At 51.3% G+C, this 25964-nt stretch overlaps 1 protein-coding gene across 7 annotated transcripts in view; it reads right to left on the minus strand.

Moving 5' to 3' along the window:
- The window catches only part of LOC149367237 (latrophilin Cirl-like), a 412262-nt gene that overhangs the window by 41015 nt on the left and 345283 nt on the right, over nucleotides 1-25964 (minus strand). For all 7 annotated transcript variants that reach the window (XM_089554668.1, XM_089554675.1, XM_089554655.1 and 4 more), the window contains one exon: nucleotides 2076-2259. In XM_089554668.1, coding sequence (XP_089410794.1) covers nucleotides 2076-2259 — 184 coding nt within the window. The remainder of the gene's footprint in view (nucleotides 1-2075; nucleotides 2260-25964) is intronic.

Here is a 25964-nt window from a genome sequence, read left to right on the forward strand (position 1 = left end):
TGGGAACTGCGCAACCACCTAGAGCGCCCAGTACTGCGTCCCAGCCCGGACTTCCCCCCACTCGGCCACGAAACGCGTTCGTCTTCCCGCTGCTCCTACAGGAGGGCCCGGCGTTCCCTGGGGGACCCTGGCGGCCCTTATCGTTGGCGCCACGTCCCGGCTTCCCGCCGACAGGATGTTTGACCTGTCCACCGCACTGTTCCCCCCCCCCCCAGTCGGGCAAACTTCGAGGTACTCCTCCCTGTCCGCCCTGCGCCCGCAGAGCCCCACGACGCAGCGACCGGAACGCCTCGGGGCAGCGACTGGCGGGCGCCAAGCTTGACCCACGGGCAAACGATGCTCGCAGTCATCTCGGGGCAGGAACGGTGCGCGAGCAGCGGTCAGTTGTTTGCTGTGCCTCCCTCCGAGGGCTTCCGTTGCGTGCACTTACATTCCTTCAAGCTCTTGGCTATCCGTTGCTTTTTGCAACGGATAAAACTCATCTCATTGCCTCTCTTTTTCCTTTTTCCCCCTTTGTTCCCTTCCCCAAGTGTAGGGTAGCCAACTGGTCATCGCCTGGTTAACCTCCCTGCCTTTCCGTCCTTTTCTCTCTCTCTCTGTCTCTCTCTATTGCACAGCATGACGTACTGCGGTGAACACGTCGGAGGCGGAGCAGCACGCCGCAGCGTCAGCAATGAACATGCGCTGCTTTCCTCGTTCGATCACTGATATATTAATTTTCTGCACAACTGTGGGTGCGCTAGGGCCGTGTTTAAAACAGCCAATCGACAAACTTCATGGCGCCAATACAAACCGAAAAGGCATGTCTTAAGACTCTGACGCATTTCTATCGAGTGCGTGAGGGACAGTCTGTTGCGCGAGGCGCAGAGACATTGGAGAGTTTTAGCACGGCGCATATTGCCAGCGCTACTACTGCCTACTGTGAGCCGCCAACGGGGATACGCAGATGGCCCCAAGGCGCCAGGCGCAGACCAAACTAGGGAAGCATTTGACGCCTCGACATCTGAGCACACTCAATGCACCCCTTACAAATTTTTTAGACAGTCTATAGACTGCCCATAGACTTCTGTCTATCAAGTATATAGACTCTCTATAGATAAATTCAAGAGAACAGTCTATAGGTAATACAAATGTAATAGACAGTCTATGGATTTATGGGCATACACTTTTAGGCGACTTTTGTACTGTGCGATGTCAGTGCACGTCAAAGAACCCCAGGTGGTCGAAATTTCCGGAGCCCTCCACTACGGCGTCTCTCATAGCCTTAGTCGCTTTGGGACGTTAAACCCCTATAAAGGAATAAACCGATTTTAGCAGACTTTTGTCTACAAACTATAAACAGACAAAAAGAAATATCTACAGGGAGGCAATAGAGTCTATATGAAGTCTATAGGAAGTCTATAGAATGTCTATAGACCATTTTTATGAGGGTGGCGGCTCGCTGTACGCCCTCGCAAGCCGTTGCGATGCCGATATACGCCATGCTAAATCTCTCTAACTGAGGGCAAAGGGTGGATCCGATGCTGGGACTTGACAACTATCTTTTTCCGCTTCCCAATTAGCGAGTCATCATCTGAGCCACCATTCGTAAGAGGAGGAGGAGGTAGAAGAGGAAAAGCAAAGGGTTTAACTTGAAGAATAATCGGTTTGCTACCCTACAAGGGGCGAAAGGGGGCGAGGGTATAAAAAAAATGAAATAGAAAAGGAGAGTAGCAGAAAATTGAAGTCACGTGGAAAGTTAGTGTTCGTTAAGTCACAGTCTATCTTCGGAGAAATAGCGCAAACAGGACAAGGAACAAGAACGAGTAGACACACACAGCGTTATTGTGTCTGTGTGTGTCTACTCGTCCTTGGTCCCTTGTCCTGTTTGCCCTATTGCTCCGAAGTATGAACCAACAAGCCCGAATTTCAACGTTGTCACAGTCTATCATGCCGTCCAGAAGTTCGCAAGAAGCGGAGCAGTGCCTTGGAGGCCTTCACCGCCGACGATCGCCGTGGCCAGTGGCCGAGAAACTTCATCTCAGCCGCCATTCGCAAGCGTACAACAAGAGAAAGAAGAAGGCAGGGGTACTCACGGACGTTCCCGTGCGCCCTGGAGAAGCGGAAGGCGGCGTTCCTGGTGTCGGCCAGCAGCCAGGTGGAGTTGTCCAGCGCCTGGAGCAGGGCTCCGGCCACGTGACGCCGTTCTCCGGGGGGAAGCTCCAGCCACGAGTCGCGCTGGTAGTCCTCCAGCAGGTTGCTGCTGATCTCCACCGTGGACTGCGCAGAGAACAACGCGGATGCCCCACCCTGTTAGAGAACTATATTCTGCTTCGCGGCAACAGGCACGGCACGCCGAGAACACAGGAGGTGTAGGAATAAAGCATCTGTTGAGCCATTCGTGTGCTCTTAGACTGTTTTCCGCTGATGGTAGCGCCAGCGGATAAGATGGTAACGCCATTCAGGCTTCCCGCACACTGACGTATGTACAGCCATGGACAAAACCACCACGCGTTCACAGGAAGGAGCAGACAGGACAACGCTGTAATCACAACTGCAAAATAACACAACTTGATCGGGACGTAGTTTGTCACGTGCAAGATATCAGCACCTGAACTATCATTTTTTTCTTTCTAGGCGTTGTCGCTCCTTAAGCGCATGTGCGCACAAGAAAATTTTCATCAAGTAAGTTTAGTTGTTTTTTCAGCGTCGTCCTATGTACTTCTTGTGAACGCATCCTTCTCTCCTGGTTTCTTCAGTAACCGCGCGCCAAGTGGCCCAACAAGCTACGCTACTTCAATATCATCAACAAAAATTTGCGGGATGCGAATTTGCAGGGAATAAAATTATTTATGCGTTGCATGGTTGGCAGGTACGCTAAAATCGGTCCAGCGGACCGTGAAAGCATGCAAAATCGTTTTCTAGGTTTTTCAATCAATGACCTGCTTTATCCGATCACGCAGTAGCAGTTTTTTTTTTCTTCCGCCAACCCACATTCCGCAAAGTTTTGTCCATGACTGTATACGAACACCAACGCACCACCACATTTCGCCATCAGTCGCGACACAAAATTTGAAGACGATAAGGTTTCGGCATCGCCTGCCCCATGGGCCTCGTCGGTTGATACCAAGCTGCATGGCAAATGTTCCCGAAATCACGAGACTATTGAGTATGAGATTATAAGCTCAGAAGATTACAGGAGCTAGAAACCTGGGTGTAATTAAAGGACGGCAATATGCGGCATAGCCGCCTATAACAGCGATGAGCAAAGCGGCAATTAAGTAATGCCCCTCTGTAGCAAACATAATGCGCCTACAAAGCAAAAGGGCCTTTATGGAAACTTTCCTAGAGTCAAGTTCCTCGATGGACCTTCATATCATATATCAGCATGTGTTGTGCTTTGTACCGCAAAGGTACAAAGAGCTGAGGACTGAACTGAGGCCACCGATCTCACCGATCAGCACTAGACCCTGGAAACATCATCATCAGCAACCTGACTGCGCCTTCTGCAGGAGAAAGTCCTTCCCAATATCTCTCCAATTAACCCTGTCCTGTGCTAGCTGCAGTCACCTTCCTATCCCCGCAAACTTCCTAATCTCATCCGTCCACCTAACTTTCTGCCGTCCCCTGCTACGCTTGCGCTCTCTTGAAATTCAGTCCGTTGCCCTAAATGACCACCGAGCTTGCCTTCGCATTAAATGACTCGCCCAAGCCCACTTCTTTCTCTTGATTTCGACTAGTATGTCATTAACCTAAGTTTGTCCCTTACCCAGTCTCGAGATCAACGTGAGGCAGCAACAAGCGGGAGCCCTGGAGACGCGGCTTCGAATTAAACAAGCAGCAAACACTCGCGCAGAAAAAGGCACCTCGAAAAAGGGACAAAAAGGGAGGCAGAACTTAACCGATGTGCGAGAAAACCGTGAAGAGCGACAGCCGAGGCAGACTCATGCAAAAAGCTTTGTTTACACAGCGACCGCCGACACCGCCTCTCCTTCCGCGGGCGGGAGGGCGACGCCGCTTGTTAGGGAGGCAACGCCGAGCGCGCGAACGTGCGGGGGAAACAATTTGGAACTCGTCGCCGCTTCCCTACCGAGTCAACTGAACTCGCTCCTCGCACCTCTCTTCATTCCCCGGAGCGAGTTAGACCCCGTTTCCTCCGAGCGCCAACTTGGCGCACTCCCCAGGCAGCCGCCGGCGCCGCAGACGAAACGTTCCTCCATTGTCCTTCAACGGCCTAGAACTCCTAAGTGCGACCAGTGCGGAGTTCCGTGCAGCACTACCGAAGCTGACGGCATGCGCAGTGCTGAGGCGGAGCGCCAAGGTGGCCGGCCGCAGGGGTTTGTTTTGAGCATAGAGCAGCTCGCAAAGGTGACGCGGTGGTGGATTTGAAGAGTATCTCCCCCCTGCACCTCCACTCAGTTCTCTAAAACGATAAATCTGCTACGAAGAAAAACAAAAACAAAACACGCGAAACAACCATTTTTCGACGCAGAAAGTTCCGCGAATACATAGCGCAAATAGGTCCGCAACCCACTTCAAGAGTCATTTATATACCCTCCCCTTTCGGGACGCGTTCAATCCCTCGAACAACAGATGTATTAGTCGCATATTTATGGCTTTGATCTGCAGTGCACCCCGCTGTGAGATGACAGCGAGCCGTCTGCCAGGAAGGAAAGAGCGAAGAAGAAGAAAAAGAAGCGCCAGGTGAACTTTCCCCCGCTGCACGAATCTGCGAACGCACTGTCCAACTTTCGCTGCAAACAGTGGGTGGAAGTGGAAGGCAGGGGAGAGGCCCCGGTTCTCCCGCGAGGATGTCAATCTGCCCCGGAGGCGCTGGCACGTCTGGCCAGCCCCCTCCTCCGCTCGAAGAACGCTTCCCTGCGGGGCTCGCGCGGCAGAGCCCGAGACCCGACCTCGGGGCCACCGAGATCTGATTTGCGAAGCACCAGGCCCCTCGGCTCACAGCGCCGCCGCCGCCTTGTGTGCGCTCCTCCACAAGTAACCGCTTATTGGAACACGTCTGCGGGGCCCAGACGTGTGCGTTCGCTTTGCGTAGGCGGGAGGCTCTGGAGGCTTCGGAAATGTGCCCGCTTAGCAGTGCGGAGCCGCGTTCAATTCGTTCCTTCATGCATTTATTCATTCGCACCTTCATTCCGCTGCGCCTGAGCTCGATGGTTTATTTATTTCCCCCCAACCAAGCAGTCGTTCGTGCATTACTTCGGCCAGTGGTTCATTCGCTGACTGGCCTGGTCCCCTTCTCGACGGCTTATTAAATCACCCGCGCCTGCTTTAACCGTTCCTGCGTGCAGTCACCAACACCACACTTCGATCGGCCGCTTACTGACTCATCGACCGGGTTAGTTCATTCATTCATTCATTCATTCATTCATTCATTCATTCATTCATTCATTCATTCGTTCGTTCGTTCGTTCGTTCGTTCGTTCGTTCGTTCGTTCGTTCGTTCATTCATTCGCTGATTCACTGCAGTGTTATTGCTTTTTTTTTTGTTCAACGTGTCTCCTTGACTTAATAGCAGAACAATTATAGCTGCAATAGCATACAGAGATAACCTATGACGAGATCGATGACCAAACCATGACAGCCGCTCTATGGCGACAGCACACCTCATGCGCATACTTGAACACGTACAACATACATGAACAAACATTTCGAATAGTAGGAAACTGTAAGGTACTGATATGGAAATATTGAAGATAATGGTCCATTCTAGCGATATGTAGCAAATGTTTTTTATAGTCTCTCCATCGCTCGCATCACACAGTTAAGGCTTTAGCGATAGTAAAAACTTTCATAGCAAAGAAATTCAAGTCTGCCGACGGGACATCTCCGGATATATTGATTATTAAAATGAAATCTTACGATGCTTGCAAAAATTGCGTTCATAAGCTCTTGCTTAAGTGGGCCAAACGGGGCGGTGCGTTAATGACATCACGGCTGAGCACGCACGATCGCTAACAAATATATGGGGTGCACATCTTTCGCAGCACTGTGCACAATGCTTCACGTGTAATCGTGCGGCAAAACATGGGCCGGGGGTAAAAAAGATGCCAGCAATGCAAGAAGTGTGAGCCACTGCTTCGGGAGATAAAGATTCTGGGCAGGAGTGGAGATACGAAGGCGCGGAAGCTTTTGGAAGCCTTCCACATTAGGAAGAGGGGATTAGATTGCGTGAGTGATACCTCGGTCCGCCTTTTCAAGACTGAGATATCATATCTTGAACGGTTTTGTCGATGCCTTGTTGTACCGGTTTTTTGCGCATGCTTTGAATTTTCTCTATATTTGCTGGCTTTGCAGTGAATAAAATCAGATGGAGTTAGCGCATGTCCTGTGTCAGTCTTTCTTGTGAACGTCTTGCTGTAGCGCTATTACCATTTCTCTCTCAAATAAGCTCTTTGCTGTTCAAAAATACTTGTGTCCAGAATAGTTGGGTACGGATGAGGGAAGTTTGAAGCACAAGATTCAAAGCCCAAATCATCGCATGCACTACAAGACAACAGCGGTATCGCAATACAGCATACAAGCGAGCAACGATTCACTGCTCAGATTACTCCCTCAGTATTCTGTTCGTTAGTTGCTGGTGGTTCGGAGGACCAGTGGCCACAGCTCGTTCGCTTATTTAAACATAACGTCCTCCACTACGTTACTCCTCATTTGAATCGCTCCCCGATGCGCTCGCTTCGTTCCGCAGCCGCTGACTCACTTCATTCGCGTCTTTAGCCGCGCAGAACAGCATTCAGAATGGCTTCCAGCAACCTACTTGATACATATTCGCAACGTCCGTCCGCAGCCTCGATCGTGTTTCTCTGGCTTTAGAGAACGTGATGTCAGCGGAGTTTTCTTTTCCTACCAGTAAGCAAAGTGAGAATGAAAGAAAACTGGCGGCTGGGCAAGTCTGGAGCGGACATCAACCTTTTTTCCGAGAATCACAGGGGGTCCCGGAGCAACACGCGTACTCTGCAGCTGCTTTGCAGATGCTCGCTAAAATAATTTATTTATTTATTTATTTATTTATTTATTTATTTATTTATTTATTTATTTCAAGATACACCTAAAGGCCCTCTTCACGAGGGTATTACATAGGGGGTGGTAAAATTCGAACATGAATATACAAGAAGGAACATCTAAAATGAATAATAGAGGGAAAAAAACAACAAGAAAAGAGCAGTAACTGGTAGTCAGCAAGTATCCAAGTGCGGCGGAACAACAAAACAGCAAAATGAAAAAAATGAAAAAAAAAACAAAGAAAAACAAAGATAAAACAACGTAATAAACAGAACGAGAAAACAAACCTCAAACATATTACGGTGAGCAGAACAGAACTGGAACAAAACTACACATCGCTTTGATTTTTTAAAAGTTCATGAAATGATATCGCATTCGTTTCAGCTGCCATTGTGGAAGGCAGCCGATTCCAATCAATAATGACCCGCTGTGAAAAGCTGAGAAACCGAATCGAATAGCTGGGAGTTGAGAATGGCGACTTCCCATCTCTGACATTGCATGGACAAGCGGAAAGAGACTGAAAATTCATCAGGACAGAGCCGCCCCGGGTGGCTCAGTGGTTATGGCGCTCGGCTGCCGACCCGAAAGACGCGGGTGCGATCCCGGCAGAGGCGGCCGAATTTCCATGGAGGCGAAATTCTAGGGACCCGTGTACTGTGCGATGTCAGTGCGCGTTAAATGTCCTCAGATGGCTGAAGTTATCCGGAGCCCTTCACTACGGCGTCCCTCATAGCCTGAGTCACTTTGGGACGTTAAAACACCTGTAAACTTATAAACCAAGCCATCAGGAGGGAACGAGCTCTACAGAAAGGAACTAACTTACGTTAGATTTCAAGTAAACATAACGATGTAATAGATTCAGAAGTGCTTACAATAAAAATACGGGGTAACGTAACATTAATATTCAAATTTCCCACGCCAACACTCACCGCGTAATAGCGTACGCATGCGCAGTTTGTCAACAAATGTTAATGTCGCGAGTTTCAGTAATCGAAATTTAGCAGGAAACGAGCGTTTGGAAGATGACGACGGCCGAAGCGAGCCGATCGGCGCGCGAAAATCCGAGAAAAAGTGTTTCGCCGGTCAATTTTCACGGCAGGCGATGCGAACAGTTTTGGGCACGCTTCATCGAAGCCGGGCCGCGTCATCATCCGGGGCACAGCCAACCGCGGCGTCGACTCCTCCCGTAATGGGGCCCGCGGGCTACCTCTGCAGGCTCCATCAGAGAGAAGAGCAGTCGGGCCTAGTCCAGACTCTTCCGAGTGAGGGCCGAGAGCGGAACTACATGTGCACGCGCGAAGGACTCTAACCGCGTGTCGCGCGCCCTGGTGGAGAAAAAAGTAAATATGATACGGGAGTGTGGGAAGAAAAGGAAGGAGAAGCGTAACGCTCGAGCGGCCGCCGGGTCGCGGTACACTCGTGGAGAATTGCAAATGAGAACTGGGTTCACTGACTCGCGAGGTCAAAGTTGCGAGTGGCGCAGGGACGAGTTTGGCGCAGGTAAAGATCGATCTCGAGATTGGAGCTACACGGCGAGTGCTTTGCATAAGAAGGTGTGCACACGGCTCCTCGCAATGAGATGCAAAGTGCGTGGCAACGCGTTCAGTCGCGCCTTTCGTTCGGTGCGGAAAACATCTCGCTACGCGAGGAGAAAACTAGAGCGCGATGACACGCTAGAGGGCAGCACGCGGACGCGCTTCAGCGGCGTACCTTCGCTACTCTCAACTTCATTACTCTCCACGAGGATGCGTCTGTACTTGAACGTGACAGCGGCAGAGAGCCCCTCACAGACGGACGCGGGAAAACATAGCTGCGCTAAGGCGTGCAGGCCTGTTGCGAAAACACGAATCACGGTGCCTTCGGACCGACTGTTAGGGTTCGTCGGGAAGAGTACGAAGATGCATGGATAAAAACTGGAGAAAACATTTAAGCTCCGCCTTAAGGGCATACCGCGATAGCCTAGTAGATTAGGTCTTCCATTTTGAAAAGTTTTACATCTCAGAACGCGTTTTCATGTTTTTATATAGTTTCAATAAATTAATTGGTCACTTACGCACTCTAAATTTTCGGAACTAGCATCATCAAGCACAGGCTTTTCATTCTGAGCATTTTGACACCTCTGAACCCCCTTTTCCATTTTTTTTCCATATTTTTCATTTCTTTAATTAATGAATAAATTACAGTGATTTCACTAACATGCCATGAGCGAGGAACGACGGGTTCACAGGCGATTTTTAAGTTGGCAACATTGTAGTTGTGCACGACTTCTCAGGGTAGATCACTCCACAGTTTCGGTGTCTGTGCAAAAACGTCTGCCAACTTCACCGCTCGCCAAATGCGGTCGTCTACACGGAAACAAAGCGATGCTGGCACCGAGGGGCGGAGAGTGCGCGTCGGGCTCGAGAGTGAAAACACATGCGCAGTACTCAATTAAAATATTAAGCGATTAAGCACGTGCACTGCCACGCAAATAAACTCGTAACCCGGACTTGCTATAAACTGTTTATTAGGGTTTCACGTCCCAAAGCGACTCAGGCTATGATGGACACCGTAGCGAAGTGCTCCCTATAACTTCGACCGAGTTCTTGAATGTACACTGAGATCGCGCAGTACAGGGGCCTCTAGCATTTCGCCTCCACCGAAATGCGACCGCCGCGGCCGGGATCGAAACCGCGTCTTTCGCGTCAGCAGTCGAGCGGCATAACCCCTGAGCCACCGCGTGAAAGCTTGAAAGCGTGAACAGCTTAAAAGTCCTCCTCCAGCACATTTCTAGCCGAATGACGCAATACTGATTTTTTTTTTTTTACTCACATGCATTTACACTCGGTTTTAATGCGCACACTTTACCTGTCTCTATTACAACGTAAATATTTAAACGCGCCCAAAAACGCACCCGCACAAGAGAAGACAAAGGGCCAGAACACCCCCCCCCCCCCCCCCCCTCCGTCCCGTTTTCGCTCTGGGCGACAGAGGGCACTCTGCCTCGCTGGCTTCGCTTGTGTGGGTGTGTTTTTGGGCGCCTTTAAATATTTACAGTGAACAGCTACGAACTCGCGGGATAAGAAGTTCTCCCATAGATACTCCTCCCTAGTTGAAAGCGCCGTTGCTGTTCTCCTGACGCCTCATTTCCCTCGAGAGAAAAAAGGTTGCAACACAGCATCTGGCCTAGCGGTCTCCAACGCGCTGCGCGCGGGCCGCATGCAGGCCGTGCGGCTTTGGCGTGCAGCTCGCTGAGCCATTAAAGGCCAAAGCCTGTAATGGCTCATATTCGCGGCCATGACTCTATGAGTCCGTCCATTACATCTGATGTGAAAGTCATAACTAGTCATTACTAGTAACAAGTCATGACTAGTTAGTCATAGGTCCTGACTAATTAGCCATGACTAGCCAATCCAAGTCACAGTAGCAGCCAAAGTTGCGTGGAAAGGCCTTCGCCTCCCGCACTTTAGATCATCAAAGTGCCCCCTGAAATTTTTTACCTTTCATCAGGACGCAACGTGTGTCAGTCAGCGAAAGGTGTTTTTTTTTTTTTCTCATTCGTATCGCATCTCTTTGTTGCTGTTCAAGGTTCTACACCAACAAGCAGCGGCGCCGTGTTTCGCCTGTAAGTCAGCGCAGAGGCAATCCTGATTAGAACACGGCGTTATGTCTAGTACTAATCTCGCAGTTTACCTCCACTTCCGGCTGGTTCACCGCTGGAGCCTCCCCCCTTTCCCTTTATCATCTTTGCGGCTATGGTCCTAAGGAGACGGAACCTTATCAGCGCGGCCAGCCTGACGATATCAGTCCTGATCTAGGCTAAACAGGATTTAAGGAGCGCATTTTGAACTTGTGATTTGTGATAAACCTTGCACTCCCTCTATATTCACTTGGATTCACCGCGCGGCTGTGCACAGGACAATCTTTTGCTACACAACGTTCTCAACTTTACCTCTATTAGACTGACTTACAATAGCCGAGACGTATACCGGTTTACCGGGCGCCTCCTACACGCGCGCAGTGAGAAGGGCGGGCTAGGGGAGGCTACTGCGCATGCCCAACCAGCATCTCCGCTACACTAAATCACTCTATTAAAGGGCAGCTGCAGCACTTTTTTGAAAATCTCGCGATATTCAAGGATTCAAATCTATATAGGATGTAGGTAAAGCATGCCAAGTGTTTTTGCACTAGCATTTAAAATAGTGACGTAATCGACGATTGAAATTTGCGCTTCTCCTCAATGCCCCGGAAGACTGCAGAAAAACTCAGCGTGACGTCACGGAAGGTATGATTTCAAATTACCGCTGTCATCAGCCACACCCTGCCCTGACGCGTTAGACGCTGCCAAACAACTCTCGGCAGGGTTCGCCTTCTGTGGCGTTGGTTTTTTTCCTTCAAAGCAGCCGTTTCTGCGTTGGAAATGTACCGATACCTTCGATGACGTCATCATGCGCCCCCCACGTGCGTTGTGCACTGCGGAGAAGCTTGAAGGGCGTCCGGATTTTAATCGGCGATTACTTCACTATTTCAAGTGCTAGCCCAAAAAGACTTCGCATGCTTTACCTCCAAGTTTCACACATTCGACCCTCTTAAGCTCGTTGATTTCTAAAACCTATGCAGTTTCCCTTTAAGGTCACACTCACGTCTCGATTCATAAGCTTCCCAAGGATATCAATATGCAACTTCCCTTAGCAAGTACAGGTATACTTATGCAGCTATATTTAGCCATTATATGTCGTTGCGCCATGAAACCGCACACTTACAAAAATTCCAAAGGACAGTTTAGAGAATCCTGAAGGAATTGCTATCCGCTTTATTTATTTTGATTATTTACACTATAATAGTGTTTACGCTTTAAAATCTAGAGCCAACAAACCCAGCCTTGAAACGCGACGTAAAATTTCTCGATTGTGCCTCTTTCACATCTTTCATCATTCATCTTTAGCACAATCAGTCATATCACCTGCTTATCGCCCCTCAAGCCGGATTAATCACCATAAGGCCGCCTACGCCCCGACCGCGAGAACTACCGCTCATTCTCGATCTTTTTTCGGCACGTCATCCCGGGACTGGAATGGTCTACCACAGGACGCCGTGCATCACATCAACGCCATCCATTTTAATAACGCTATCAAGACCATTGTTGGTTAACTGCAATGCCCATCCCACATGTAATGCCCCATACCAGGAGCCTTTGAGGTATCAGATAAAATAAACTTTCTATAGACTCTCTATGGACTGCCCGTGGCCTGTATATATGGAGAAACTTTGTGGACGGGGTAACATCCAACGTCCCGGATAAGTAAGGTCATTCTCGGCGCCATACAGACGCGAAGAGAAGAACAGGCAGTCAGTCGGGAGCCTGGAATTTGGAGGAACAGCGGGTCTCCAGGTGGCGCAATACGAGACGGAAATGGTAGCGGCAGAAATACGACGAACGGCCGCCCACCTCGCGGCCAGCAGACGGCGCAGTCATCGTCAAATAAGAAAGCTAAGCGCAGCTCAATTAACGAAATGTGCCGGAAGAAGGGGAAAAAAAAGAGGGGAGGGGGTGGAGAGCGGGCAAGGTGACGGACCTCACCGGCGCGCAATTTCGGGCGGAATGAAATGGCGAATGGAAGTTTAAAAATAGAAAAGAATAACACAGTTACGCGCAAGCCCCTCTGGGCTGCGCAAGTCGACATGACGGATGACTGGAGCGCTAAATGGGAAGACCCCCTCCTTCCGTTCCGGCATGGATGTCGCGACGAAATTAGAGGCCCAGGAGCAACTGAATTAAACAAGTAACGGCCACGAGGCAGCAATCGCAGAAAGGTTCGAAATGAAGCCCCACCGACCAGTCTGCGCGGGGGGGGGGGATGATTACTTGGCCCCGAGAATGTGCAAAGATGAAAAGTCGCAGCTCCAAACAGCAAAATCAGCAAAATCGAGCAAAATCAGTAAGCTATACGCGAGCTCGTTTTTTTCTCGCTCTGTCTTTGCGACTGGCGACGAGTAATTTTCAGTTTCCGACTTGTATTACGAGAAGTTAATTGCTACTCGCATGAGCGGTGCAAAGAAAAGCCGGGAACCCGACTCACTGTCGCGCCGGCATGTTGTCGCGTTTTAAACGAGTCCGGAAACAATCAGGAACACCGTGGACTCCCGGTGCGAGCGTTGCGAGCAACGGCTGAAGATGAAGGACTTCATTCGCCTCTCAAAACCTTAACGGTCGCGAAAAGAAAGTCACGAAACCGGGCATGCGAGATTAGCGCACACAGTAAGTGCTATAAGGGCGAGTTAAGAGTATCCCTTGAAAACTTCGTTCCGATGACAAGTCATTAAGAGAGCTACGCACTGTTGCTGTTATACTAAACTGTCTTCTGCAATGGCCCCGAACCTCTGCCAAGTTACAAATGTCAACTTTTATTCCAGCGGACCGGACCATTAGCAATTTTGTGCTGTATTTACTCTGAAAAACAATATGATTGTAAAATTGTAAAACTTTTCATGTGATTTGATTTGATTTCATTTGATTTGATTAATTTTCCCCAGCAAAATCCATACTTGTCATCTGGTGCGCAACTATAGTCGGATATATGCCAAGAAAAAAGGCGACTTTTTCCCTTCAAAGGATCCCATTACAGCCAATGGCATCGGCCGACTCTCGCGAACCTGCTAGCCTCAGTAGCGTGACAATGTAAGCAAGGGACTCTCCCTTTTCATCGAGCAGGTTCATGGGAAATGCCGACGCCATCAGCTGGAAGGGGAAAAGCCGTTTTTTTCTTTACTTGAATCCGACTACAGTATGCCTGACGGCAGTATCAATGACTTCGCGTCGGCTGGACGAATAAGGAAAAAAGAAATAGATAAACGTGGAACATAAATGAAAGAGAGGTTTGGTTTATGGGGTTTAATGTCCCAAAGCGACTAAAGGCTATGAGAGACGCCGTAGTGGAGGGCTCCGGAAATTTCGACAACCTGGGGTTCTTTAACGTGCACTGACATCGCACAGTACACGGGCCTCTAGAATTTCTCCTCCAAAGAAATTCAACTGCCGCAGCCGGGATCGAACCCGCGTCTTTCGGGTCAGCAGTCGAGCACCATAACCACTAAGCCACCGCGGTGGCCAGATATTGAAAGAGAGCACTCCGTCATTATTCCGCCTTGCGGCACTGTGACTCCCGCCTGAGCTTGAGTCATAAAAAACAGCCTAGGACAGGACGAACAGTCTATATGATCAGGCGACGGCAAAATCTCTACATCCTGATCGACGGCAGTGGTTACGTTACATTTTTCTAAAGAATTGTAGCACTGCTGAAGTAATGTAGAAGAACTTCTTGCTGGGCGAGTTGGTGCATAGCTTTCTTGGGATGGCGTTGCGCACACGAACAAACATACACAGGAAAGAGCAGAAGACAGATCTGTCTTCTGCTCTTTCCTGTGTATGTTTTTTTTTTTTTCGTGTGCTTAACGCCATCCCAAGAAAACACTGCTGAAGTTGGTACCAGCGAATCGGAAGTCCCCAGGTAATCGGAAGTCGGAGTTCCGCAAGAAAGGCTCGTGATTGGCGGACGCCAGCGAGATGGCCAATCAAAGCCACCAAAACCTGGACAGCCGAGGCACCGACGGTCAATCACAGACCGCTGCAGCAAGCGCGGAGCGCTCCGCGAGTTCGCACCCTGATTGGCTGCTGATCGGCTCCAACTTTCGCAGTGCCGTAAGGTTTCAGGGAGACGCAGCGGAGCAACCCTCTTCCAAGCTACCCAGTTCAAGTAGTCTTCCGTGAGGGATACGAGCGAGCGGCAGATAGCGCGATACGCGATCAAATAAACATCGCGCCTGCTCGTGAAACGGCCAATCGCCTGACCGCCATCACCGCACGCGCATACCGCGACAAAACCGGCGCGCGTTTCGAAGGGAAGCACGGTTCAGCACCGACGGCCTGTTGTATATCATACGGAAGGTGCGCGCGCATTAATCATGTTTTACGGCGTCGGCAGCTTTTACAGCCGCCACATCGACAAAAGAACTCGTTCGAGACGAGATATACGCGCATATACCGCCACACGCACCTTCCTCCCCCCCCCCCCCCCCCCCCCCTACCTCCCCCCTCAAGCGGCGTGTATCTCGATTTGGACAGATGAAAACGAATAACAGGACGTTGGTGTTGCTGCGGTCGTCCCGTTTTCGAACACCTTCGAGAAGGAAGCAGAGATCTGAACTCCGCGCAGCGTTTCGAGAGAAGCGAGGGAGCCAATGCGATGGCGACGACATATACGGCACGGCGCACAAAAGACGAGTAGGGAAACTGTCGCCCCTCCCAGCGAAAGAAGTCTTTACCGCGTCAGGCCATCTCGCGCAACGATCGCAGTCACATAGATCCCTATATGATAACGGCGATTTTGTGGGCAGTAATCTGTTTCGACGCCCAGTGTCTTCTTCCATAAGAGCGGGTGTGAGGCAGGATAACGTAGATTCAAATCTGCGGAAAATCGCACTGACATGTTTTCTTATCTTTTTGCTTTCCTCTCCCTGCAAAGGGCATCACAGATTGAAACAAATTTGATCGCTCACTGAAGAACCACTTCTCCCGAAGTCGCGAACGCATTTTTCTTGTTTGGAATGAGTCGCCTACACACCGACGTGCCTAAGTGAATGAATATTTGCGGCACTTCAGAAGTGTGTTCTGAAAGCTCCGACGTGCATATAGCCGCCATTGGGTTCAAGAAAAGCGGCCCGTAGACTTTACTTTTTCGGTCCATTCTTTCTTCGACATTAGGTAAAATCCCATTGTGGCCAGACCGACGTCGCTGTCCTGGATTGCGGTCAATGCACGCTGGCAGGTCGACGCGAGAGGCATATGAAGGCGCTGGTCAACTAAAGCCGCCTTTCGCTCAGCTTGCACGCGGCTGATAATTCGGTTGTCGTTTGCGGCATATATACGGCTTTTATTTATGTTTCAATGAAGTGAACTGATGTTGAAATGAATCTCGCAAAGACGCTGGGAGACACCTGCAAAGAAAGGACGACAGCTGCGTATTAGTGCAGCGCAATGCGTTTCAAGACCAGAAGCATTTCCGCATAACTCTCGACTACTGAATGCAAAGGCATGGCTGAAAATTCCAAACCTGACACAAAATTCCGAACCTTCCTATTTCCGTGATCCGAAATTCCGAACCTGGCTGAAAATTCCGAACCTGGCTGAAAATTCCGAACCTTCCTATTTCCGTGATCCGATCGAAAACGAAATGACAGAAAAGAGCGACTTCTAGCACAAGCCTAACAATCAATACATTACAGCGCATGAAGATGAGGGCTCGCTACATGAGTACAAACACAATGTCGGGCCCTTTGTGACCGCGGAGCCCACGGGACCATTAAGCTGTTTTGGGAGTATGTCCGCATAAACAAAAAAAAAAGCAAATTCAGAACGAAACAAAAATGCGCAGGCAGCTATACAGTGTGGTGCGACAAATCTGCATAAGCAGAAATAATATTACATTTATTTCGCACAGATCGCCTTCAGACTGCGTGTTTGAATTCGACTTCCCCCAGGGCTTTTGGTGGCTGGAGGTTCTGGAGAGAGCAAGCCTTGAAAGCAGGAGATGCATTTTTACCGGTAGACGCTTATAAAACCGCTCTACAGACCGTCTATATCCTTCTTACAGACTCTATATTGCCTTCCTGAGCGCATTTTCCCGTAGTATCCAGCTGCAGTGTATACTTCGATACAGAAAGTCGGCGGTGGCTGCCGCTAGATGGGATGAGGTCCCCATTGGCGGCACACACTTCAACGAAGCAACAGCCCGTATGTACAAGAAGCGATGCCGTCCTTTCGTAAATGCTGTGTACTGCGCGTTTCCTGCTATTGCTCGTGGTAGCCTTCGTTCACCTAATAGCGTGTGCCCTGATTCACACAGTTGGGAAGAGTAGTGACCACTTACGCGCTCAACTATTTACTTCAACGACTTCCTCAAAGCATTGCCTTCGTTACACGTAGCTCATTTTCCTTCGCAGGTTTACGACTTGTCGTGAAGAAACCTCACAAACTTGCTGACTTCATTGTGTCCCCGATCCCGATTACGAGCCCCACAGCAACCACAGCACCGCAGTCGCTATGAGCTCTCATCGCTTTCAGAGCGACGACTGCTATGTTTCTTCATCCACAACGCATGCAGAACGAAGGAATGCAAAAGATGCGAGCGCAGTGCAGAAACGGAGCATCTCTCCTCCCCGCCAGGAAAACCGTCTCGCGGTGCAACCACAGTGGTACAGTGATCGCGGGGGAACAAACGTTGCTCCACAGCGGGCTGTTCCCGACGAAAACGTTTGCGCTCGGCGACGCTCATTAGAGCCTCCCCCCACCCTCCCCCCCCCTGGAGGGGAGGGGGGAGCGAGTCCTAACCGGCGGCCCCCAACGCGAGCGCGCAGTCATCAGCCGACAATATCTCACTCCCGCGAGGGAGGCCAGAATAGAAGCGGCGTCGAGGAGCGGCAGAGAGTTAAGTAGCCTGCCAGGCCCAATCCATCTAATGCGGAGACCAACGAGAGCACACGGGAGAGGAGGAAGGGGGACACATCGTTCATCTGGCCGGCGCAGTGGTGTACAGTTGCGATGGAGCGAGCGCGCGCACACGGGACGAGAACCATAAACGTCACCTCCCCCCCTCTTCCTTTCTTCTCCAAAGCTGCCGGCCGCCGCGTTGAGTGAGACGTCGCGGTGCGTCGTGCGTCTTGCGCGAAGCAAAGACGCCGCGCGTCGCTCGTCGACCCGACTGGATGCGAGCTCAACACTCGGCTCTTTCGCGAACAGAAGCGGCGGTGCGCCCCAGGCCACCTCCCAAGAGGTTTCGCGACGTTCAGTCACCCGTTTTTTTTTTTTTTTTTTACATGTGCGTCTGATCATTTTTCCAGTCGTGAGCTGTCACGGTGACCGTTAGTCAGCACATTTTAACTCGTTGTGAGAGCTCTAACTCATGCGTGAGTCTCGGAAGCTTCCCCTGACCGGCTTGTACGCTGATTGAGCGGGCGTCGATTGCGCTAATATACCACGCGGAAGATCCGCAGTGGGCGAAGTGCCCGATCAGAAACGGGATCCGGAGCATGTGTTGCGCCACGGTTTATTCGTTTAGTATGCGGACAGAAAGCAGTAGCTGAAAAAATGAGTTTAATAGCTGCGCACCCGACCAAAGAAGTTTCTCAGTTAGCCATAACAGCAGCAGCAGAATCAGTCAAACGGGTCGACATGCGCTGTCGCTGAGGGAAGGAGGGAAAAGTCAATAAGTGCGCTAAGTCATCGCTGGAAGAATTACGTGGAAGAATTACGGTGGAAGAACTGACATCTCAAAGCGGAGGAAAAATTAAGTAGTGCAGTATTCTTTGTGTAGTCGCACCAGACCGCATGTCACAAAAGCGGAGGAGGAGGAGGATTGTTTTCTTTTTGATCACTGACCCGCACTAACGATTGATTTGCATATCTCTTATAGTCGGATACGAGTCAAGCACGAAGGGACAAATGCCTCTCAAAGCAGCCCTTTCAGCCAATGGCATCGACAAATCATGACGCCGCGGTTAATCCGATTAAGCCGTGGTCATTCCCCTTTCATCTGCCATCCCCCACGATTTCACGCTAGCGGGTCCAAGGGGATTGGTTAGGGGGGAGGATAGGTCGACGCCATTGGCTGGAGGAGCTCCTTTGAGACACACCTGCCGCTTACTTCTTGATTTGTATGTGACTATAGCACGCATATCCCTTTTAACCGCCCCCGTTACCTGCTTTTGTGCATTGTTGTGTTAGACCTCTGACAAGTCTCTAGCCATGGGCCCAAAGAGCACCATAAAATTAGCGCAGCAGAATACGATAATACATGCGTAACAAGAGACAAGTCTGCATGCCTGGAGAGCAGGTAAACGTCGCCCGTAAAGCCCCCCTGAAACTTCTTCAGCCGCCCGCACACATTCATCCGATGGCCAAGATAAACCTCGAAGCACCCCCCCCCCCCCCCCCTCCACCCTTTCCCCGGTTCCAGGAAGTGCCCAGGAACACATAAGACGCCGCCGCCGCTCCGGCTCCGTCTCGGCTGCCGGCGCACTTTTGGAATGGAGCGCACTTGCAGCGCGCGCGACGGAGTCACGGGAGCGCCCGCGTCGAGCGAGTTTATAATTGGAGCCTCGACCCGCTCTCTCCCTCGTCGTCGCTGTCAAGAGACCCTGGGAGCTGACAGAGCGGGGCAGCGGGTTAGAGCCGTCGGCTGCTTCCTCGAGACGAGGACCCCGCGGGACGCCAACTCGTAGCCGCCGGAGCCGAGCGTGTTCGGCCGTAAATAAGAAGAACCCCGGCGCCGCAACTAGACGGCACCGATGCGACGCCTGCGGGTAACGACTCGGCTTGGACATCGAAACAGCCTGCCACACCGTATCTCTAGCCCCCCCCCCCCTCTTCTTCCCACCTCCCCACTCGTTCTCCCTTTGTCCCCCGCACCGTCACCATCTCTCCGCTCCTGCTCTGCGGTGCACGCGTGTGTTTCCAGAGAACGGCTGACGGGCCGACGAGGCAGGCGGAGATGATTAATCACCCGGCCCAAAAAAGCGGGGCACCCAGTATGTTCAGGCGCGGAACCTTTCGGATGGCTTCCCTCTTTCCCTGTCTGCATGCGGCAACGGTGCATTCTAGTCGAGTATTTACCTGGCGGGGAGCGCACTTCCCGACTCTCCGCGCCAGAGATAAAGGCTGAACCGCCTCGGCGCCGCAAGACCAGCAGGTACTGCGGGTCTAAGTTTAGATGGCGAGGAGGGTTCGTTTGGGTGGATCGCAGTGTATTCATTAAAGGGCCACTGACCAGGGTCCGGACATTTTTGAAAAACAAGCCCACTGCATAGATGAGGCATCGAAGATAACCTCTGCAAAATACTAGAGCCATGCGCGCCCCGAAAAGCTGCGAAAATTCAAATCAAAGCCCGCTCGTTCTTTCCTTCCTTCAAAAACGGGCCCGGCCCACTACTCTGCACCCCGCTGACGTCAAGGGGGGGCTACTTTCGCTAAAGGCACTCCATTGGTGCATCGTTCTGACTGACGGGAGAAGGTTGGGCGTAGCCTTGGCGTCGCGTCGTCTGCACAACGCTTTCCGCAGCGCCTTCTGTTCTGGCTCATGCCTACAAACCGGCATGAAGGAACAACAAAAAAAAAAAACTGCGGAGGGAGCGTGCGGCGACAGCCTTGAACCCTAGCCATAAAAAGTAAAAAAACAGTAAAACTGAGGGAGTTGGCTCGCCCCCCCCCCCTCCTCCCCCCCCCCCCCCGCCGTGATCCCGTCACGAGACGCTCTGCGTGCGCGCTCCCTTCTCAGTTTCTTTTCTTCTATGCGAGCCCCCCAAAACAAGGTTTTAATTAGTAGTGCAGCAGAGCCTTTCCCTCGCTCGCCCACTTTACCGCTCCGCACACATACCGCTTATCTTTCGTGCATCTTGCGTACGCCTTGACTCCAATGAATGACATATGCTTTGGAGCGGAGAAAAGACACAAACACACAGAACACAAACACGCATGGAGAAAAGCAAACGGGCGGTTGCCGTGTCCGCGCTTCGCCGTGTGTTTCGAACACAACCGACTTCCGCCCCTCCGCTCGTGAAACGGTGGGGAGGCCTAAAAGAAAATGAAAAGGTGGCTCGTTAACTGGGAATGACAAACAGATGTATGAAAGGATGCGCTCGCTAACAAGTCTAGGTGGTCGAGCCGATCGCGCCTCTCGATCGTTCAGTGTGCGGAGAAAATGCAAAAACCAAGAAAAGAATTCTATTGAAGGCGGGGCCATGACGTCGCCCTGTGACGCACTCCACAGACACCACGCCTCCGGCTTACACCGGAGAAGGAAGGGGTGATTTTGCCTTGCCGAGCCTACTCGACGAGGAGCGGGAGAGAAAAATTTCGAGGAGGGAATGGAAGGAGAGGAGGCTCGCTCAAAGTGAGGTAGAGAGTGTCTGCTGGCCGCGGGTGGGCAGGGGGTCTACTGCGAAATCAGCAGGTTTTTAAAGCACACCTTAAGTACACCTCGAAGGCGTACAGATACCTAACTTTTGGGTGCGTGTTCTCTACTTTGTAATGACGCGTAAGGCATTATTATACATGGATAACCACCTGGTATTGTCCCACGACCGCGAAATAATCTACAATCACATTTCTTTCTTTTGTTGTTCCCTTCCACCGTAACGCCTTCGGCGCATTCTAATGTGAATAAACGTGGTTTCAATCAATCTTGTGTTGTTTCGGTTTCGATTTCACCAGCCGAATGATGACTGTGACATCAAAGAGAGGCAATAGGTCACTTGAGGCATGAAAAAACTGGGATATATTCGCTGTGTCGCAGTTTTAATTCACTGAAATGCTAACGCCAGCCTGCCTCATGAGCCGGAATGACAACGAGTGCAGAAGCAGCGATTATAGTGCAGTTTTTTCATGCTGTGATATAAGATCACTTTGATGTCATAGTCATCGTCTGGCTGTTGAAACCGAAGCCGGAACAGCATGACAGAAAAATGTGGTTAGAAATTAATTCGCAATCGTAGGCAAATACCACGTTGTGATCTATGCAAAAAAAGTTGGTTGGTTGGTTTATGGGGTTTAACGTACCAAAGCGACTGAGGCTATGAGAGACGCCGTAGTGGAGGGCTCCGGAAATTTCGACCACCTGGGGTTCTTTAACGTGCACTGACATCGCACAGTACACGGGCCTCGAATTTCTCCTCCAAAGAAATTCAACCGCCGCGGCCGGGATCGAACCCGCGTCTTTCGGGCCAGCAGCCGAGCACCATAGCCACTGAGCCACCGCGGCGGCTATGCAAAAAAAGTGTATTTCGCATCATTGTAGAGAAGAAAAAATGGCACCAAAATTAGGCCTCTATAGACCTTTAAGCCAGCGCTGTTCGCAACACGACACGGGTGCAAATCTGTTGCCACCTCACACAAGTTCCTAATACCCAGCGGCCATTGGCGTGCTCGCCTTTCGAATAAAAGTGAAGTTAAGGCTGCGTTACTTCGCAGTGCAAATTTGTAGCAATTTATCAAGGACATGGAGCATCATACGTTTAAAATGTGTACTATGTATTTGCAAACAGAAATGAATTTAGGTTTCAACAATACTTTTCGCATGCCGTTTTGCGCAGTTCTACCGCAACCGACAAACTGAAAATTCCGTCTGCGTCTAATGGAACTCGTGCCATTCATCCGTGGTCTCGGTGTGATTCAGGATATAGGCAGTGCTTCACGCCGACATCGCTGAACAACAGCGATACATTCATCTCTACAACAGTTACGGGGCCAAGAGACTCCGAGAGACAGTGCCACGACATTTTACTTCCACCGAAGGGCAAGAGGGGACGCAAATATGCGTTAGTTAATGCCCAAGTTCTCGCACGTTGCGTTTGGAGACACTGAGGCGATTATGTAAACATCGCATGGCAGGCGGCTTTTTCGACGAAGTCTTTAGTGCTCCAAGGGTTTGTGCACACTGGGCCTTGGTTTCCCCTCACGGCCTCTCCGCCATCGCAACGCAGCCGTCGAAGTTTTGTCCGGCGCTTTCGTCCCCTCGTTCTCCACTGAGTCTTGCCTTTCTTTCTTTTTTTCTGTCCCTCTTTCCACACCGGGTCCGCGTTTTAAAATTCCGCACGACGCGACGTGCGGGTCAGCGCGGGATTCCTCCTTTTTTCTTTTTTTTCCCCCGTCTTTCCGCGCGGCGCAAGGGTTAGTGGGAACCACGTCCTGTTTGCCGAGCGCTCGAGTCAGCGAAAAATAAAAGAAGGCCAGAGCCGATGCGCTCCGAGCTAACAGTCTCGCCGAAGCAGCTCGCCAGGGTCGGACGAGCGTGGACACGGAAAGACGGATGACTTCTTGCTTTTATACTTCGCAAGCGCCGTACTTTTTTAATGCCGCTCACTCACCCTTCTCTTTCTCGAAGGCGCCCTTTTTTTTTTTTTTGTCTTTGCCTGCTTCCGGTGGAAGACAAATAGTGAGAACTTGGGCATTAGAAGGTATGTCGTGAAAGACAAAGCGAAGAAAAAAAAGGTAAACGCAGGAGCAGCGGTGGTCGTAAGCGCTAAAGCCCATAGGTGGGGGCTTAGAAAACGCCGTCGCAGCAACGAGCCCGCACGTGAATGGCCTGCAGCGCGGATACAGCCTGTCCTGCACTTCGCTCCCGAACAGCACACACGGAGAGGAGGCCTGTACGGCCCAGGAGCCTTTGGTCACTTGACGAAAGCCCAGAGTGTGCCCCTTGTTCCTCGCTTCACGTTTTTCTTTTGTTTGTTTTTTTACACTTTCTTTAAGGACCGGGTTTCGCGCTGACGTCGGGTTTTCGCGATTCCCCGCAAGCCTTTTTTACACGAAAGATGCGCTGCTCTCCAGTTTTGAAAGCCGCGCGAGCGGTGCTGTTTCCCGCAAGGCTTAGCGGTCGCTCACGAACGCCTGATCTCCAGGAAATAAAGTGGGGCTGTTTTTTTCCCCTTTCTGCGATTCCTTTCTTGCACTGATGCGAACACTGGTTTCTCGCATCGAATGAAAACCGATTCGTTGTACGGAAACGTCCATTTCTCATCCGCGGCTGCCGGAGTTTTGGGGACATATATTTACACCTCTGAAGTACACAAGAACCCAGTTTGATTAACTGGGTGCGGAGCAAGCAATCTTGAAATCCTTTTCTCATTCACTCTATTCTGTGCAATGAAAAATTTCTAAGGACGATTACGATACTCCTTGACGCAAAATTTAAGTGCAGCTCTGTATGTGTCCCAGGCTCGGTAGGCTGATTGTTATGCTTTTCTGGGTCGCGGGCTTCTCTGATAACGATATTGCCACGTATCATTGCAGTGTTTGTTCGTTCACGCTCAAGACAGCAGGAAAGGGTCGTTATCACTTTTGTTCGTGGCGCGAGAAGCGACCAGACTAATCTCAATTGTTCGCAGCCTTGAAAGGCTGCATCTAGGTTTTTCCAGATTACCGTAGATGATCTTGACCTGTTATCTGGAAGTTTCCTTGCCGGCTTTAAATTGAGCGATGCCGCGAGCGGCGGACATTCGTAGTTCGACGATTGACGAGCACGCTTGTTGCTTACGCCGCCACCGAGTGAGTCAGTTCTTTTGCGGGCGCAAGTCAGCCCAAATAAAGAGCTTCGTTTGCAAGTATTTCTGGTGTCTTCCTGACCGCTGGACTGCCGTCACTACAACGTGACATTTGGTGGAGGTGCTGGGTAGCCTTTCATGTTCCGGACACCCCCTACAAGCCGTGACGCCAGCCCTCTGAGTCATCAACCGCAGGACCTGAGTCCAGTCCACCGCGCTAGCCGACGCCTGCAAGGGGACGCACCAGAGTTCGGGAATCTGCCGGACCCTACCCGGAAGCGAAAGCCAGCAGCAACGACCACCATGAGCTTGCCCCAGACGACGACTCCAATCATTCTGCAGCAGCCCCGGGTGCCACCAACCTTCGACGCTTCGCCTGGCGCCGACCCCGAAGAATGGCTGGAGCAGTTCGACCGAGTGGCTGTCTTTAACAACTGGGACGATGCCATGAAATTTAGGTACGTCTTCTTTGCCCTGGAGGGACCAGCAAGAGTCTGGTTTGAGAATGAGGAAGCCAGCCTCGCGAATTGGGCAACCTTCAAAGAGCAGCTTCTCAAGACTTTCACAAACGTCGTGAGAAAGGAGAGAGCCCAGCAGCTGCTACAGTCTCGCATACAACACCCAAACAAGACCGTTGCAGTGTACACTGAGGAGATGAAGCGTCTCTTCCGGCGTGCCGACTCGAACATGAAGGAAGAAGAAAAGGTCAAGCTGCTTATGCGAGGAGTTAAAGAACAACTCTTTGCCGGCCTCGTACGGAACCCACCGAAAACCGTGGCGGAATTCATAGAAGAGGCCTCCACGATGGAAAAAACACTTGACGCCCGGGCCCGCCAATATGAGCGCCAGCAGCGCGTTTTTTCAGCAAACTGCCTGGACGCCGCTAACAACGATAACCTGCGGGAGGTTATACGCCAAGTAGTACGAGAAGAGCTCCGACGATTGCTGCCAAATGGAACGCAGCCGCAGGTTTCACCACTTACTGACGTAATCCGGGACGAAGTTCAACAGGCCTTGGGTGTGACGCCGACACCCACGCAGCCTCTGCAGCCCCCAGCCATGACTTACGCCGCAGCTGTGCGCCGTCCTGCACCTCGACGACGGGACCCAAGCCCCTATCGCCCTCAGCCAGCTGCGTTGGACCGCCGCCCACTCGCCCCAACCCGCCCATCCTACGAGCGACGCGCGCAGCCGAGGAAATGTGACGAGTGGAGAACTCCCGACCAGCGCCGCCCACTATGCTTCCACTGCGGCGAAGCCGGTCACGTCCTCCGGCACTGCCCATACAGGAGACTGGGCATCCGAGGGTTCTCTTACGACGCTCCACGACCCCGACCCGGCCAGCGACCAGCCGAAATCGAGGAGTTTTTGCGTCGGGAAGAATACTCATCGCCGAGCCGCCTATCACGTTCCCCGTCGCCATCGTCCCCGCGCTTTGTTTCTCCTAGCCGAGGCTACGCCGTGCGTGGACGCTCCCCCAGCCCCCGAAGGTTAAACTAAATAAAGCAGCCTCTGGAGGTGAGGTTGCTTCTAAGCGCAATGACAAAGATCCTCCATCGACGAGTACTCAAGACCATGCCGCCACTACGACGACAACACCAACGACGACAACACCGACGACGACGACACCGACGACGACGCGGCCAGACTTGAAGCTTTTACCGCTGCCCAGTGAAGTAACGTCGCAGTACGCCCACCGCAGCCTCACTACTCGACGAAGCCGAGATCGGACACCGAAGACAACGTACAATACCAGAACGCGAACAAGTGACCTTGAAGTTACGGTCGACGGTCACGCGGTTACTGCCTTGGTGGACACGGGAGCTGACTACTCGGTCATGAGTGGCCCACTCGCTGTCCGACTCAGGAAAGTAACAACAACCTGGGATGGC

This window comes from Amblyomma mixtum, chromosome 1, assembly GCF_055824585.1.
Source record: "Amblyomma mixtum isolate Tamu chromosome 1, ASM5582458v1, whole genome shotgun sequence".
Classification (NCBI taxonomy): domain Eukaryota; kingdom Metazoa; phylum Arthropoda; class Arachnida; order Ixodida; family Ixodidae; genus Amblyomma; species Amblyomma mixtum.